Raw genomic sequence first — 18,361 nt, forward strand, 5'->3', positions numbered from 1 at the left:
TTGCTTCCCTACACTTTGTTCAATTAAACTGATTCCTGTTGCTTAATGGCATGTGAATGGGATAGACACAGTCTCCAGGACTTAATGTTTTTGGTATAAGGGGGCAAAAATCCTCTAGTAAGGATTTATAACTCTTATTAAATACAGGTTCTCCAAGACCATGGTGAAGGTGTCACACACACTTACCTTTGTGTGATGAACATCACAATCTGTGAAGCATGTAGGTGTTGGTAAGAGTTGCAGTAAAGCTGATGCACATCTGGTTAGAAAGCATGGACCAGTTCCCAGTAGGAAGGTGTTGGGGTGGCCTCCCAATCAGCTCAGTCCTAGATATTTAGTCCAGTACTAGTATTCCACTGGTAATCCCAATACCAGCAGGTATTACACGCTTACAAGAGTTGCAGACAGACCAGGCTTGAAGGTGCTCCAAATTCCTGGTAAATCAAAGAAATACTCTCAAACAAACAGGACACAGTTCACAAGGGCACAAACTAAGCCACACACTTCACAGGGGCACTCAGCTGCACTGAGGTGTGGTACAGAACAAGGGGCTGTAACTTGTGGTCCTGCCAAAACAGGAATCTGAAGAGGGTTACAAAAAATCAGCATGAATTGTGGTCACCCTGTTGCAAAACATACTGGAATGTGTGCAGTGGCTCCATACATTAAAGAATAAGGTGGTGTAGGACATGGTGCCTGTGACAGCAGGGACAGGATGTTACACCACCTCAGAGCCCAGCTCCTCATTCCTGTGCACAAGCAGGAATTCTGCCCATCACTGATTCTGTTCCTTCGTCTGGTACCAATCGGGATCTCGGCTGGAACACCAGGGCCAGTTCCCAACAGCACATTTCAAGGTTGGGTACCAGATGGAGAGAGGCAGAGGAAAGCAAGAGAAAAGGATCACAGCTCTCTTCAGTTTTTTCTCAACTAGTTTATTCAGTTTACAAAGAACGAGGGCAGAAATTAGAGCCATCTTAAAATAAAAACCTGCTGTTGCTGGAAAAAAAAAAAAAGGTAATTCAATTTTCTGTGACCATACAGAAGACAAGTAGTCAGAAGCTTATAAATTCATGGTACTGAAAATTTTAAATCAGATGAAACATTTGCCAGGAGTAATTTCTCTGGAGAAGGAGCTGAAATAGGTGCTCTCTAAACAGTCCTTTCCAGATCAGTTTCCATCACTCTCCACCTCCAGACACAGTTCATGGCCAAGCAAGGGGAGTTCAGCTTATCAGCACTTTGTTACACTCCCACACACCAACCTCCCACCCTCTAAAAGCTGCTTTCATTCATGTTCTGCATTAATTTCATCCTGTGCCTTAGAATAAAGCCACAGAGTTTGACGAGTGTTTCTTTACCACTTCTGAATTCCTCCACAAGGTTTGCGTATTTCTTTAAAATCATACATGGTCACCAATCAAAACAAAGAGCTGATAGCCAAGCACACTGGACACAGTCCTGTGACACATTTTATCTGATACAAACATGTCTTAAAGGTGAGGAGTAAAGTAATAAACATCCTCCAAATGATGCAATGCTGGGTGTTCTAAACCAGTACTATTTCAGTGATAGAGCAGATCTGATTTGAATTGATTCTAGAGGTTAAAGAGAATGACCTACACCCTGCCTGGCACCTGCCCACAGTAAGGACGCCAACTACTGACCTACAGAGAGAGCACATTCATGTGCTAATGATGGGTGGAACAAACAGGATAAACAAGTCACTGGAGAGATTGCCCAGCCCTGTTTTCAAGGAGACCTGTAATACTACAAACCAGTTGCCAAATTATCTTCTAACCTGTGGTAAGGTTAAAAAAATAAATTGCAGCTGGATTTCCACTCACCCCCATCAGCAAGCTCTCACAGTATTTGTGGAAGACTGGTTAGTGGCGTGGATTTAGGTTGCATATAGCAACAGATATATATATATATGTGTGTGTGTAAACATATATGGATTTTGGAAGAAGGGGGTAAAAATAATCCACTTGGACTTAAATTCCTTCTCTAACTACATGTTTACTCCTTTCATTAGTAGGTCACACAGGTTATTAATGTGCCAGAATGCACACTGTTTATATAAATTCTCTTTGCCCCTCAAACCAAGGACTTTGGTAAAAATCTTCCCTTCCAACTTCTTTTGTTAAAGCATAACTGATAACTTAATAAAACTAAGGAAGATCAGTGAAAGTCTCGTATCAAATGCTAGAACTGAACACAGTCCAATACAAAATGGCCAGAATTAAAAAAAAAAAAATCATATAAATAGTCATATGTACACTTTGGGTACCAACTCTGTGGTTGGTGGTACTACATTGAGCTGTGACCTGTCACTGCAAGTCACCTGTCCAAGAAAAAAAATAAAATAGAATACACTAAAAATAATGATCAGAATGATGCTGCTCTTCTCTAAACTGGAGAAGAGAATTTCAGCATCTTCTGGCTCGCCAGCCACACAGGCCGTGGTGTCTCACACGTTCCAGCAGCAAGGAAACAGTTCCAAACTTCCTGCCTGCTGAAGGTTCTGGCTAGCACCACTTCTCTGCAAATCACACAGGCTGGCTTGGCCCTGCCACACCAACACGAGAGCAAAACCTCACCTGCAGCGTATAAACGTAGCACGAGCATTTGGTTCCCAACGTGCAGATGGAAAAGACAACAATTAATAATAAAAAAAATAGTGCTACAGACATTCTAGAACAAAGGCAGATGCAGGAGCTCAGAGGAATACACGGGGTAGCCCAGAGGAGGGTCTGCAGCTTGCACGGCCAGGTTGCGCAGCAGGACGGGGTGGGCCTGGATGCTGTACCGCTCCTCGTCGTCGTTGGTCACGTACAGCAGCTCCCAGGACAGATTTGCCCACTGACCTCGGATAGCTTCATCATTCAGTTTTCCCACTTGTACTAACAATTCCTGAAGAGTGAGGACTCGCCCGGTGTAAATTCCCTTTAAGAACAAACAGACCAAAATGTTCAGTATGTTCGCCAGGCAGTTTGGTTGCAAGGAACTAGGTCAAGCTTTGGGGCTACATACTACAAATAATCATCTCTAAAAATGACAAGAGAGTATAAACCAGTCTCCTCAGTTCAGTTCTTCCACCTGTGAGGACACACGGGACACCCTGCTGCATCTGAAGAACAATGTAATGGGATTTTCAACAACAGTGATGTCAGTCTAATACAAACAAGCTTTGGCTGCCCAGCCTTCATGTTTTGGAACAAGATTAAAATGGGGCTGGGGGGGGGGGGGGAGATAAGAAAATCAAACTTTGACCTTGCTTACTAGTAATTCTTTTTCTTACCATGTTTGGGTCATGGCCCAGTGAGAAAAGGTATGGCTTTTCCTGAAGAACTGCTTGCTGCCACTCAAGATCTGATACCAGTCCAATGTACCAATCATTTTCATACTCTTCCAGATAGTTAACCAGCTCTGTGAAGTTCTCAACTGGACCCAAGCTGGCTTTGTCAACCATCAGTTTAAAAGTGTATCTGAAAGGCACAAAAAGCCACTTGGTAATGTGGTGGCAGGGAAAAGCAGGAAGAAGAAAGGCTAGAAAAGGCAGAAAGGCATCATCAAATGTTACCAAGCACTTGGAACTCTGAAAGTTACTGCTTGTCAGCAGAGTTCCTGCAAGTCAGTATGGGCACGCTTTTAGCTCACCCAGACGTAAAACACATTAGCTTGAACATCCTTCATTCACCTCAAACACTGTTCCTGCTGCCTGGTAATGGAAAGTGCCAACATCTAATCCCATCACAATTCTCTCAGATTATGGGAACGATGAAAATGGGTCTTTTTTTCCCCACTTAGCACAGTGAATTTCCAGTGCTTGGAGGCAGCTGCCGTGGGGAAGGGAAGAAGGAAGGAATCTCTGTCTCACAGTCTTTGCTGCCTGGGGTTACAGGCAGTATTTGTGTAGGAAGGAGCTACAAATAGATTTAAATTACATGTTTTTGACATGAACTACTCCTAGTGAAGTGATACTTACTTTCAAAGCACAGGACTCTTTGTATAATTTTTATGATCTGAGGGAAGATTCTTCCCTTACCTGAATGCTTTCAATGCAAGTTGGAACAGCTCCGGTTTGCCGGTGAGCCAGTCCAAACCAGCAGACCATGGAATGCCACCAGTGTATGCTCTGAACACGTGGCTGGGGGCAGGCACCGTGTTGTCCAGCCCAAACAGGCCAAAACAACAGGACAGCACTCCATGGATGTACAAGTCTTTCAAAGCTTTATCTTTCATAAGGTCTTCAAGTAAATTGGAAGGCTTTTCCTTCAGATGAAAGAAGTCCAGTTGACTCAAAATGAAGTGGTACCATTCTTCTGGAAACCTCTGCCTCATTTCCTTGACTTTGGAAGAAGGCACAGGGGCTGTTCTCCATTCTTCAGGGATGCTCAATAGCTCTGAGTAAGAGCAACTAAATTCAACCTGAGGTGAAACTTCCTGCTGTCTCCCTTTGTCTACAGCAGGAAGTCCAAGGACAACAGTCCTGTATAATTTATCTTCTGGTGACATTTCTTGTGGGACATCTTGGCTTTGTGTTTCTACAGATCCTGGAATAGACAGATGTACTTGTGGTGTAGTTCCCAACTGTCCAGGTTCTCTTCTGTCTTTCATTCTGCTACTGGGTTCAAGATCAAAAATGTCACTGTCATCAGTCCAGTCCTCAATTGTATTAACACTAAAGCTATCTTCTTCCCTCGGAGGCCTGGATCTTTCTGCTGCACCACTATGCTGATTTTCTGGAAATGATCCTTTTTTGTTCTTGTCAGCACTGCCTGGGCTTTCCCATGTTTTTGATTTTTTATAACAATACTGGACTAGCATCCATACAAGCACTTTAATGAAGTCATCTTTCAGATGCTTTAAATTCTCATGAGAGTCAATTATTCCAGATAACACATTTCTGGCATCGGAATAGAGCCGCACAGGTAGAACAGTACAAGGAGTCAAAATGTGTCCAAAATGGTGATTAAGAGAGAGAATCTTTGTGCGCTCCTGGTGCTCAAAAGCCATCTCAAAGATTTCGTCAACTCTGTGAGCTTCAGCAGCATGACAGGATGTTTCCTGCAATTCTAGCCCCTAAAGCATAAGTGAAAACAATCTGGGTTTAGTCTCCACCAGTACATATCCTGAAATGCTAGCAACTTGTTTTCTTGCCACACGCATTTTCTGAACAAAGATACTAAGAAGAGGTCCCTTCCAACCCCTATGATTCTATGGGGCTGAGATAATAAGAAGAGGTACCTTCCAGCCCCTATGATTCTATGGGGCTGTTTAGTCTTGAGAAAAGAAGACTCAGAGAGGACCTTATTAATGTCTATGTTCCATTGTCAAAAAGATAAATATTTATATAAATACTTATATAAATATATTTTAAATATAAATATAACTAGAGATAATACTAATAGTCACTAGAGGCAACAGTAACAGCAAAGCACTCACTACAATCAATATCAGACACAGATCAATGTCAAAAAACCCAATCTTTGCCTCATACAGAGGCCAGCTTGTTAAAGATGTTGTATCACAAGCTAGAGGCTACAAAAATTCACATCTGCTAAGCATGTAAGCGGCAAGACTAGTTAACACATCAATGACATCTTAAAAAATTGACTAACGGCAGGTAAAATAGTTACATTGTTGAAATGTTAAACAGCAGAAGGTCTCTATGGTTTCCAAGCATTCCTAAGTCAGCCCTCAGCATGCAGTTACCTTAATGTTAACACCACAGTAAGTGAAGCCTTTTTCTAGCACTAGTATCCACATCAGTCTATCCTGAAAACGGCACAAGTAATGTGATCCAGGCAGAGAGAGACCTAGAGAAGAAAAGCAAAACTTGTGGTTATGACTGTGGCATTACTGATGAAAACCTTCTCCACTTGACTATCCAACTGCGAACACAAAGTATTTCTGCATCAAGATCAAAATCAGTTAAAACTGGGTAACCAGTACCCTAGAATCTTCAAGGAACTAGCTGCCAAGCTAGATCTTGAAATTGTAATTTGAAAAAGTTATGGAAAACTGGGAAGCCCTCACAGAACTGCAGGACTATAATATTCACACTGGACCAGGGTTAAGCAACCCCACCCTCAATTCCCTTCACAGACCTGACTTTGATGATTGAAGATCATCTTTGGGTGCATTTCCCACTGATGTCACCTGTAGGTCCAAGTTCTTATGACCACTGAATACATTTAAGAATTCTCATCTAGCACATGAGTATCTTCATGGCCCTATTTGCTATAAACTACACTTGTTTTTTTTTTAATGGGCGAAATAAAAATGTAACTCAATAGGATTTATTACCTACACTACCAGCTCCTAAATTGATTTGTCTGTACTTCAGAACAATTAGAAAATGTTCTCTAGGGTGCAAGATTCAGAGTGTAAATTATTCTGATCAAGTGTCAAAAGATGAAATCCATGTTATAGATACACAAATAGAGACAGAGAGATAAGTATCTACATTTTCAAGTGCACCTGCTCATCTTTAAAGATTTGTGAATTAGTATCATAAACACTGAACACTAAGAGCAGATACAGTGGAAATAATCTCTAATCTTTCTGAAGTACCTCTGTGTGTCTGGGGGAATAAATCTGATCCCACTGTCTTAAGTCTGACATCACCAAAATTACAGCAACACAAAACACACTGGACCGTGGAAACCAAGTCCTGAACAACTGCAGATCACACACCAAAGCAATTTGTACCCAAAAATCCCACAATCTGGCTCTCGCTGTAAAAATCAGATGACACTTGTGTCAAAAAACCCCAGTGCTTTTTCTGTCTTCTGTCTAATGCCGTAAGAAGTGCAATGCCCAACTTAGTAGCAAGTGGTGGTTATATTTTATTTCTTTCAAGTTATAGCCTGCTGTCAACTTCTCCACAATGGTGCTGTTCTTATGCACATTTGCTGCTGGTTTACGACCTGCTTCTGCTCTCACTCACATCCAAGTGATCACTCACTTGCACAATTTTAGCTTTAAAACGTTGTAAGATGAAATCAGTGAAACCAACCATTAAGCCGTAGTTAAAATTTAAGTAACCTCTTCTATCCCACTGAGCTAATGAAGTGCATTTTCTTGCTAACACTTTGCAAAGATTTTAATTCTTTTCTTGCTAGCTGTTAAAGCAGCTAAAACTCCTTTACATAGAAAAAAAACCCAACACCCTGGTTTTAAATTAAAATGGAGACACACAAAGTGGTACCTCTTCGTTTTGAGCTCACCTGAGAACACCACATTTTCTTCTTGCTTGAAGACATTATTTCACAGATTTTCCCATTAAAGAGGAGACCTTCCCCCCCCAAGACTAGTGATTTAAATTATTTAATTTGAGGCATACATGCCACCACAGACACGATGGCAATGTGGAGATATATATATTAAATAAAGTATAAACATAAATAATGTATAGCCGAGACAAATATACATAACAGAGATAAATCTATATTATATAGTGTAAATACATATTTATCTGTAAAACATACATAGGCTGATGCAGTAGACAAACTGAAGTGTCTCCCTCCTTTAGAGGAAGAAAGCTTCCTAGTTTTATTTTTTTAATACCTCTCTCTACATCAGTACTAAAACTGCAGCAAATGTTTCCTAGTAAAGCACTTGCGTATAGTCTTCAGAAAAGTGGGATTAAGGTTAACTTCCACTGTCTTTAACATTAGTCCATTTTTTCTAGTCATAAGCCATTTTCTAAGAGGCTTATGTAAATATTTGCCTCTTGTAGAAGGGAAACGATCCTTTGATTATTTAGGTTACACAGAGTGTTTCTCAGGAAAATGAGCTTGCAATTTTAACTATTACTATGTCTCCAGCTGGGAGAAGGACTCAGCATTTCTTCACTTCTGTTTTATCACTCTGTGAAATACCCATCATGATGTTTTGCACAGGCTTTAAGACCTCAAGTCCTGTTACAACCCTACACTAAGTGGCTGCACTAGGTATGACATGAAGTCTTGTTAACTGGTTCTGTTTTCAACACTTAACAGCTCGTTAGGCTGCATCGTGCACTTCACAAATACCCAGTCCACATTCACCATACCTAATTAACATAGCCTAATTAGCAAAGTCACCTGCTGAGTAATGGGACTGCTGCAGAGACACACACACACACACAACCACAAAGAGCAGTCTGACACACCTTCTCTCCACTTCTGTGCAACCTGGTCTAGTGGGAGGTGTCAGGGAGGTTGGGACCTGATGATCTTCAAGGTCCCTTCCAACCTGAGCCATTCTATGATTCCATAATTCACTGACAAGAGAACTCAATTTATTACCTCCATGAGGTGGGATGAATGCATCCTGTCCTCTTTTGTTCAGCAGAAAAAATTAGGATCAATATTGTTTCATCACTATTTAGTTTCTTTGTATTTGAAAGATAAACCAGAACTATTTTCTAGCAACAATTTAAGAAGTAGAGATTTATGAGAATAAAAGGAATCACTTCTTCCTCACGTGAACAATCTCTGAACAGCGGATTTAACCCACGCCATGAAACGTGGCTGAAATCAGATGCCACAATCTCCCTGTTCTCCAGCAAAATCCCGTTTCCTGAAACACTGAGCTCCAGCCCCTCACCGCGTTGCCAGCGGGACCTACCCAGGCTGCCGGCGGCCAGAGCAGACTGCAGAGCACCAGCCAGGCTCGGGACCATCTGCTGGTAGTACACGGTATCGGAGCAGACACACGCAGCAGCACCCACGGGGCCGGGCCAGCTCCGGATGGGCCTGGGGAACCCGATCAGAAACACCGGCAGCGTGAAGAGCGGCAGCAAGGGGGAGGAAAGCAGCGCCGAGACGGCGACGAAGGTCAGCAGGATGGGGAAGAACACCACGTTGAGCGCGATTAAAGTGGCGGTGGATTTTCGCCGTTGTTTTTTCTCCGTCCACGATGTCAGAAGAACAGCGATGGCAAACTGCAGCTTGGAGACAAACTGCAGCAGTCGGTCCCGTAGGATGCCAACCTGCAAGGCAAGGCAAGGTTATTTGCAGCCTGTATATCATACTCAGCACGGAAAAGCTGCTTTATCTACAAAAATGTTAAGAAAATAAAGTGTGATTGTCACCGACTGGTATCAGAGTGTGCACCTTAGAACAGTTTTTTAGCTTCTATTTACCAGGTCCTGGACTCCACAGCTCTCTTGACAGGGGATAGCAAGGAAACAAAGACTTTATGTGACAATTACCTGTATGAATTTACATTATGATAATTACCAGCAAGAGTCTGATTCCTGTATCAAGGCTCCTGTTCCACCAGAGGTCGGGATTAAACACCAGCATTTGTGCTACTGACACAACCACTATATCCAGCAGGGCATTTTCTGTATTCTGCCAGACCTAAAACAGAGATATGTTAGGTATATATTTAAAAAGGTACTTATCTATGTCTCCTTTCATGACCTGGAATATTTCTTCCAAGTCACCTTAATTATGTAGAAGATGATTTCTTAGGCTAACATATTGAAAATTCAAATTACCATCCTAAATATTCTTGTGAATCCAATGCAAACAGACACAGAATGAAGATTTTGTAGCGAACGGTCTAGTGACAGGAACGCTATCATAGCAAACGGAGACACTGTAATTGAAATAAAAGAATCATTGATTTCCTTTCAAAAACATCATTAAAGTCTACAGAGGCAATCAGTCTTACTGCAGAATGGAAATTTTAGCTTAAAAAAAAAAAAAGAACATTTTTCATTATTACAAACTCCTCCTTTTATACACTTCCAGGATATCAAACAGTGTATTTGCACTGATGGCCCAAGATGGCAAATATTTAGATCTTAGTTGTCACTTGTTATTACTTTATTTGTTGTTTGTTTCCCCAAGAGAATGGGAATACTCAAATAAATAAAAATAAACATGGGACTAATGCTCATCAATCCATTTCCCCAAACTGATGCTTATTTATGAAATCAAATAATTGAGATCAAATTTTGGTTCCCCCAAAGCAGATACATTTGTCCCCTAACCTACCAGAATGGAGACTGTTCCCTTTACTACCAAGTTGTAACAACCAGATATTTAGTTAGTTTGAAGACTCTCAACTCACTTTTTTTTTTTTCAAGTACCTTTTAAAAAAAACCTACAAGAGCCACTTTTTAAAAAGTGAGTACTGATTTTAGAACTCAAACCCTTTAAAAGACCTTGCTTTCTAAGATGGACTTTTTAAAAGCTCAGCTTTTTACGTTTACCCCTAAGACCCCAAATAAATAAAATCACTTTCAAATATTCTGAACTAGTAATTTTCACCTCAATGCACAACTTGGCAAAAACATCAACAAATATTCCCAGCTACTTGGTTTTTCTTAGTTCATTCATAGAATCTTGCACACAGAGCAATTCTAGTGTTGTTTCAGCCTTCCTACAAGCATCATCTAACAAACAACAGACAGGGTGTATTCCTACCTAGTGTTAGTAAAATCCTTCTGACAACACCAACTTTCATTAGCCTTCTTTGCTTCTCCATGAACACAGTCACAGTCCTGACATCCTTTGGATAAAAGGGGTTTCGGAAGACTCCAAACAAGTACACTCTCTGAATCTCTCTAAGAATCCACACAATTATAAGTAATAGGATCAGAATGTAACTTGCTATAGCCTGAGGGCTGCCTCTGGAAAATGATGAAAAGCCTGCAAACTGATGCAGCAGGCTAGCTTCTGTGAGAGCAAACGTCAATACAGTCAAATAAAAAATAAATTCCCTCCACCCAAATTGCATCCTAAGGCCACTGTGCATAGTTTTAGGTTTGCTGGAGGCTAAATGGCTGATCATGGTGTGTTTGAAGGCAAAACCGATCTCGCTTAGGTTAAGACTCAGTATGAACCCAAATCCAGTCATGAAGAGGATCACACCGAGAGTGCTGCGAATGAAATACGACGCTATTGCTGTTCCAGCAGAAATGAGAAACATTACTAACAACCTGTGAAGGAGAAAATAAACAAGATTTGCTTGAAAAGAAAAAGGTTATCATCGATACTGATACATTTTACAATGATATAAACAGCATTTACTTTGTGTTACTTGACATGGGTGAACCTCCTAGTCCAAACTCCAACAGTTGTTCCATTCCCCACAGAAAAAGGGCGTCAAGCGGGGGCAGAATTCCCAGTGCCCACAAGAATGGCAGAAAAAGAAATATGATGTGCAAAATCTGGTTTGTCTGCTCTAGAATGGGTGTGTTGACAGCAAACCTGGATAAAAGAAGAGAAGTATTTGACTTCTGTGAAGTAAAAGACAACTGACGCGTGGGAAGACTTTTTGTTTAACTACTACAGCAAATCCAGAAGTATAAACATTACATATTCCATCTACAAAACCTCAACTAGCGTGTTTTAAAAGGAAAAATAAGAACATGCATTTATGCTCAGGGGAGTGATACACTAATTAGAACATCAGAACACAAGCTAATTTTGCATTGAAAAGATCTGAAGCCTTCAGATTACACAGATGAGTCAAGCAGTCTAAGTATCCTAATTGTTTTGATACTGTTGTGATAATATGCTCAAAAAATACTCCTGCAAAAAAAAAAAAGGTCCACAAGCTTCGAGACCTCAACAGTTTAACAAACAAATGCTAAGTATTCTTTTTCAGGATTAGAACAGCATAACTTTATGCAAATCCAAGACACGAGACGTGTTAACACCGAAAAAACTGGAATGTTGTCTGTACACCAAGAGATAAACTTTCTTTATGAATAAAAAATGTTATTTTCTACATAAAAGTATTAAAATCTTCCTGTAAAAATGCAAAAATCAGTATTAGAAATCTACATAAATTCTATGCCATACTTAATGCACCACTTAGCTAATTAACTTAAAGGTATTAGGTTTCCCTCACTTCTTACTAAATAAGTAAGTAAGCTTAAAGGGAATTTAGTCCGGAATTTAAAGCACGCCTGAATTTTCTCCTCTGGAAATGAGAAGAATTTGGGATACAAGACCATGTGCATAATTCACATCACTGAAGAGGTAACAAGGATAAAATATTTTTAACAATAAAACTTAATTATTATCACCTGAATATCTCCAAGTGCAAAACTAGTAAAACCAAACATGCTTTTTTAAAACGCATTTGAAGTTCCTCAACCATAAAATATGTACAAGTGACAACGTGACATAAACATCACCCGAGAGGGAGAAAGAATGCATAAAACAAACCTAGAAGTATCTTGCTTTAAGAGATTCTACAAATACTTTAGCTAAGACACCAAGTCCAAATACAAAAGTCTCCTATTTGTAGACTGCCATTGTTCTTTTGTATTATAAAAGCATTTTAAAATCCAAGTTCAAAATCCATATAACAAAGATGTAGCTACGTTCACATTTGCTTACCCATTCATTAAAACCAAATTCATGGTCTCTTTTGCCTGTAATTTAAAACCCTCTAGAATCAGTCTTTCCAACAATTCAGTTAGAAAATATTTCAGGATTAAATCTGGATATAGATCCTGAAGTTTGTGGTGTTTAGATCTATGATTCCAAGTCAGGAATACGTTTTTTGAAAACACATCCTTTAAAAATTGTTCTACTCTTGTACAGCAACACTGAAATTGGTAGAAGATCATTTTAGCTGTCCTTTACTTAGAAACTGCTCTGATTGCTCTAATTTCTGTGGAATGCTATAAAAATTGAAGAAGAACCTTTTAATTGCAGCACAGAGCCTCAACTTTCACCATGGACTCTTCTAGCTTCTTTATTTGGAGTTCCTACAGATTGAAATCTCGATACAAGTCTTCCTCAGAAGAATAATTTAATGCTTCTCACTAGAGAATAACCAGCACTTTAACTAGCTAAAAGCTGTATCATGTTTACCTGTGTGCAAGATCCACTGCAATAAAGATAAAAATGTAGAAAGGTCTCATCAGAGCAGTGATTTCATAAGTATCCAGTGCTTGGAAAGTAGCTGTTTCGGTAGCTGTATTTATGATTAACGAATATTCTCCTATACATACAGTCACCCATCCAAACACAAAGATCATAACAGTCCCTCCAATGTTGCTATACAGCAAGGTTATTCTGTTTGGCAGCAAATACCAAGTTCCCAGCCCACACAATGCCCCTGCCAGAAGGGAATGAAATACAGCGTTGATTATATACTTCTTGCCAGGAATAATAAATTTTACTGTCTCTGAACCTACGCAGCTGGAAAATTCAAACTCATCTTCATCTGTTAGGGTGTTCTGAATTTGCATTCTTTCTACTGTCACTGTTTTCTGTTTTGCATATATATTTGTCATCTGAAGAATAAGTGCAGTAACAAACATCAGTCCTCCCGAGAGTGCTGCGGTGTAGTAGTCTTTCATAACTCCTAACTGGTACAAAAGTGTTCCTACTCCTCCCAAAACCCATGGCGTCAGGAAAAGAATAATCTGATTCACATATATGTAAGGAGGGGCACAATAGCCTAATTTAAACCGGGGACCTCCCAGCACAGTCTGTGGAAAGCGCTTCAAGAAGAACTCCTGTTTGTAATCATTCAGCAGAGGTACATCTGGACCCATTCTTAATACTCAGGAATGCTGGACTAATATCATTTTTCCTGTGAGAGAACAAAGAAAAAGACAAACATTACTGAATCTGGAACTCAGGACTTCACCCGGGAATTCGTCTTATTTTCTTTTACCAAGTTATGGGGGAATTCTGACATGTTTGTGTTAGTAGACATCATGCTAAAGCACCCACAGAACCTGACAGAATACAACTGCTAAGCAAAAACCTAAAATAGAAGACTATCTATTCTAAAATAAAGAATTTGTTCATAACCTGAAGCTTTAGGCAACAAATAAAACATATGGCAGGTTTTTGGGAGATTATGATAATCTGGTTTTGGGAGATTATTAACACCAACTCAGCTCCACACCAGAACACCTTCCTAAAATGGATTTTTTTTTCCCTATTCTGATTCCAATCACATCTTTCCACAGACCCCTAATTCCAATTAATGCTGTCAAGGATCTCCACGTACAAACAGAAGCGTCAGTGATTTCAGGGAATAGCCACATAAATGCAAGAATGCAGTCACACCTTTAAAAATGAAAGCCTTATGAAATAAACTAACTGTAGAAAAAAAAAAAAATACTAGTAGGAGCATTAAAGCTGTTTTCCACATCAGCATTTTTACTATCCTCCCTACATAGTCCAGTTGCAGAACAGGATCTCACTGCACTTAGCACTACACAAGACATAAAATGAACAGTTCACTTTCTGCTTCCTAAAACACTTAAAATAAAAGGAAAACCTACTATTTGAAAGTTGCAGCAGAATCTGCATATATTCTTCTGTATGTCAATGAAGAAGGCTGAAAAAAGAAAAAAAACCCTGTAAATATTTACAATGAATCATCAACTAGAAATGGGATACAAATACTCATTTAGAGAGGACCAGGCAATGTAGAAATAATGAATGTAAGAGAGTAACTAGGATCTTCAAATGTAATTTTATGCTACTAGTCACGAAAGGAATAATCCAGGAATGACAGGTAGAAATACTCAAGCTAAGAAACAGGGTGGAAAACCAGCACAAAAATGACAGTGTGAAAGCACTTAATTAATAATAATGCTAAAAGAGGTGTTGGTATGCATTAGGAAATGTGCCAGTACTGCAATCTGGGCTTTCTTCTATTCGACCTGTACACTCTGCAAAAGACCTTTTAGCCATCACTGCTGATAAACTAAAGACCAGGCACTTGGCTGGTCTTTCCCAACTACCCATGATCCCTTCTTTATATAATAACAAATGTTTTTAGGCACTTCTGAGAACAATTTACTCCTTACATTTAAAGATATCAATCACCTGAATGGAGGCAGAGAGTGCTCATCACAGGACTGAGCTAAAAACAGTGCAAATGAGAGAGACTAAAGGCTGTGCTGGAAATTTGTGTTCAGGGTCCACAAAGACAAAACGTTGTACAAAGAAAAGCAAGACCCCACAGGCTCAGCAACTACTTTCTGTGTAGGCTGTGGAAGTGATTTTTAAGCAAAATTTGCAATTTGGAATTTTGACACCTAGAATACTGAAGATGGAACATTGAAAACACAGAAGTTTCTTGGTCATGCTATTTCAAACCATTTAATGTTTCTTAAGCAAAGGAGAAGGCAGCAGTCAGTCTTAATGGAAAAGACACATGTTGACAATGGAGAGGGGAATTCATTGCAGTCAGCTCAGGAATTTGAAAATGTAACAGAGACACACCCAGCAAAAAAACAAATTTCAAATGTAATTACAAAAAAATAAAACCCAAACCACAATTCAGTCAATACTGTTTAGAAGACACACTGCTTAGAGGGCTACACTGGCATGAGACTAAGTTGCTGCGAAAGTTATAAGCAGTAGACTCATATGCACAAAAAGGATACAAGTTGAGTTTTAGAAGAAACGTAGAATCAAAAGGTGCATCATTTTCTTTGAAAAACATTTTCTGGCAGCTGTGTCTCTCTGTTCTAAGAAGGGCTATTTTTGTTTCAAGTTCTAGTCTGCATTTGTGTTTGTCAGTTTATATTGCCAACAAAATGTTAACAAAACATTCCTGTTACAGTTTCTGTGTAAACAATAGACATCTTTGTGTGAGACATAAAAATCTACGCATATAAACAATACAGTTCTACTTGGCTGTGCCCCAAAACGAGCCACAAAAAGATGTGGATTTATTTATAAATTAAAACCCCACGACCGAACCTCACAGACCGAGGTGCTTCAACCCTCCTCCTGGCTTCCAAACAGTCAGGTAGCACATCAGGCCTTCAAAGAGGCGCTCACGAACGTCTCTTATTTCTGCACAAAGCCCTAGCAACAAGACTCCACACATCAGTGTCTGTTTACAGGACCTGGCTTCAACATACATTCCTAACCTACAGGCCTGGCCTGACTTCAGCAGCTTGCCTGGTTACCCAGACAATCCCCACCACAACAGCTGGTCATCAGCAGCAAGGATCCACTTAGGTAACTTAGTAAGTTACCTTAGTAAGTTAGTTAAGTAAGGTAACTTAGTAGTAGATCCACTTAGGTAACTTAGGCGACTTAGGTAAGGAGGAGGGTACAAGGTCGTTAACACGATAAGGCCGTTTAACAAGCTGCCCCCCTGCAATATCCCTTCCATGTCCTTAGTGCGCAGGGAAGTCTCGTTCAAATTCAGGCAGGAATTCACAGGAGGGCCACGAGCTTTCACCGAAACCAACATCACCCTCCACACCCACCGCCGGCGGGGCAGCTCTGCGCGGTCCTGCTTTTATTTCAAGCAGATGACCAGGGAACGGGCGCGCAGCTCTCGGCCACCGGAGCCGCTGCAGCACGTCAGGCTTAAAAAAAAGACTTACCTCCGGGGTCTCGGAGGTCTTTTCCCGTGAGACTAAGCGAGGGTTAAAACCCCAGCTGCCGGCACCAGGAGGGAGAAAGGCGGACAGGAATTCCACGGGCAGCCTGAGCCCCTCCGGTGCGCCCAGACACCTGCAGCTCTGCCGGCGGCAGGGCGAGAGGCCGGGGGCCATCCCCCGGTGGGACGGGGGACCAAGCCCTTCAGGCCGAGGCACTCGTGTGGGGAAGGGGCTCCCGGCACCGCTTCGGGAAGCGCTGCAGGCCGCCTTTCCCTCCCCCCAACCCCGAGACATCACCTCCGCACCCGACCCGACGGCCTCCCACCAGCGCTACGCTTCCCACCCAGCTACCTCTCTCCCCCCTGACCTTCTACGGGGACAGAAATAACCGACCGAGCGACCAAAACCGAAGCCTCTCCCGGTTTTAACTCCAGGCAGGCACCGGGCCCGCCGAGCGAGGCAGGGAGGGCAGGGCAAGGCCAGGCAGGACCAGAAGGGACATGCTGCCTTCCCCGGCCGGCCCCCCCATCGCCATCCCTCCGCTTCGGGGAGGCCCCGGCGCTTCAGCCGTGCCCCAGGAGGGGCCCCGCGGCGAGAGGCAGCCGCGGTGAATAAAACAATAACCTCAGCGAGGCGGGCACCTACCTCTGGCCCGGGCTCGGAGCAGGTCAGGGGGCTTGGCGGGGCGGGAGAAAGGGGCACGGGGGCTGAGCCTGAGGAAGGAGGATGGCGAAGCGCCCGCCCTGACAGGCTGCGGCTGGGCGCTCCTCCCCGCCGGCGGGGCCCCTCCGCCCGGCAGTGCCGCTGCTGCTGCTGCTGGGGACGGCGGGGAGGCGGCGGCTGACGGGGGACAGGCCCAGCCTGGCCGCGGCGGCCCCTTCCCTTCCCTCCCTTCCCCGCCTCCCCTGCCCCGCGCTCGGCGGCGCCGCCATTTTGCCCGCCCGAGGCGGCCGGGGCGGCTGCTCCGCCGGCGGGAAATGGCCTCGGCCCCGGGGCGGCTCGGCGGGGCGGGCGAGGCGAGGGGCTGATCGCCCCTGCCCTCAGGGCAGCCGGGTGGCCCGAGTCCCGCCGCCCCTCCTGCCCGCCCGGCCCTTTCCCTGCTCTGCTTCCCCCACGGAACCACCCACCTCGCCTTGTCAGACCAGGCGTGGGGCAGCTCTCTGCCCGCCGGCAGCTTCCCCAGGCGAAGAAGAAAAAGAGAAGGGTGAGGAAAACCCGCGGCCGCCGTCGCCAGCCCCGAGCCGGGAGACTGGGGCCTCTTCGGGCTGCTCTGCCCTCGCCGGGCACCGTGTCCCTCCCTCCCTCCAGCAGTGCAGCTTCTCCCAGGCTGGTCCCGCTTCAGGGGGGGAATTTGTCACCCGGGAGGGCTTTGGTTTCCTCAGGTCTTTTCCGCCCCTCTGAGAGCTGGCGTGGAAATGCCAGGGGCTGGTTTTTCATCCCTTCAGCCGTGGACATCATCTTCCCACATCCACAAAAGAGCAAAACCAGCCAGATGAGTCCTTTAATTATTACATCAACGTTCTGCGATTCAAGACGCAATATTCTGGTATGATACTAAAGCATTTAGCACAAAAAACCACATTTCGACATGATAGTAGAACACTAAAATTTAATGTTGAACGTTCACGGTCCTTATGTGTATGTAATTCAAGATGGGAACACTAGATCCAGCCTCAGGTAGAGGAAAAATGCAGTCTCAGTTTTCTTTGAGGTTAAATAAATGGGGGCATTCACTGGCAAAAAGAAATGTAAATCCAAATTCTGCAGTGTTACCTACCAGTTCAAATTATACCCATTAAGCATTGAGAATATTTCATAGAGTGAGCATGCTTAATATAATTTATATTTAATAATCACAGAACCATTCAGGTTGGAAAGCCCCTTGGGATCACCGAGTCCAACCATCATCCCTACTCTACAAAGTTCTCCCCTAAACCATATCCACCAACACCACATCCAAACCACCCTTAAGCACATCCAGGGATGGTGACTCAACCACCTCCCTGGGCAGCCTATTCCAGTGTCCAA

General features: G+C 42.6%; 1 protein-coding gene across 4 annotated transcripts; it reads right to left on the reverse strand.

The window, feature by feature from the left end:
• Positions 1-914: 914 nt before the first annotated feature.
• PCNX4 (pecanex 4) lies at positions 915-17,531 on the reverse strand. 4 transcript variants are annotated; one of them, XM_051620215.1, is made up of 12 exons: positions 17,461-17,531; positions 14,267-14,322; positions 12,837-13,563; positions 11,037-11,216; positions 10,431-10,945; positions 9,497-9,597; positions 9,234-9,356; positions 8,620-8,983; positions 5,719-5,822; positions 4,049-5,085; positions 3,302-3,488; positions 915-2,946 (listed from the first exon to the last, which is right to left on the reverse strand). In XM_051620215.1, exons 3-12 carry the CDS (start codon positions 13,523-13,525, stop codon positions 2,695-2,697), a joined length of 3,552 nt encoding a protein of 1,183 aa, XP_051476175.1. In that variant the 5' UTR covers positions 13,526-13,563; positions 14,267-14,322; positions 17,461-17,531; the 3' UTR covers positions 915-2,694. The 4 variants fall into 4 exon arrangements, with proteins under 4 accessions (XP_051476175.1, XP_051476174.1, XP_051476176.1 ...); XM_051620214.1 differs by lacking the exon at positions 17,461-17,531 and adding an exon at positions 16,979-17,164; XM_051620216.1 differs by lacking the exon at positions 17,461-17,531 and adding an exon at positions 16,701-16,945.
• Positions 17,532-18,361: the final 830 nt, after the last annotated feature.

The sequence above is a fragment of the Apus apus genome, chromosome 5 (genome assembly GCF_020740795.1).
Source record: "Apus apus isolate bApuApu2 chromosome 5, bApuApu2.pri.cur, whole genome shotgun sequence".
NCBI classification, from domain to species: Eukaryota; Metazoa; Chordata; class Aves; order Apodiformes; family Apodidae; genus Apus; species Apus apus.

Excerpts from the sequence above, each read along its gene's own strand:
- PCNX4 (XM_051620215.1), bottom strand. The coding sequence starts at position 13,525 with ATGGGTCCAGATGTACCTCTGCTGAATGATTACAAACAGGAGTTCTTC. Across the intron at positions 3,489-4,048 it reads CTTGCATTGAAAGCATTCAG|ATACACTTTTAAACTGATGG; the intron begins GTAAGGGAAGAA and ends TGTGCCTTTCAG. Across the intron at positions 2,947-3,301 it reads TGGGCCATGACCCAAACATG|GGAATTTACACCGGGCGAGT; the intron begins GTAAGAAAAAGA and ends TTGTTCTTAAAG.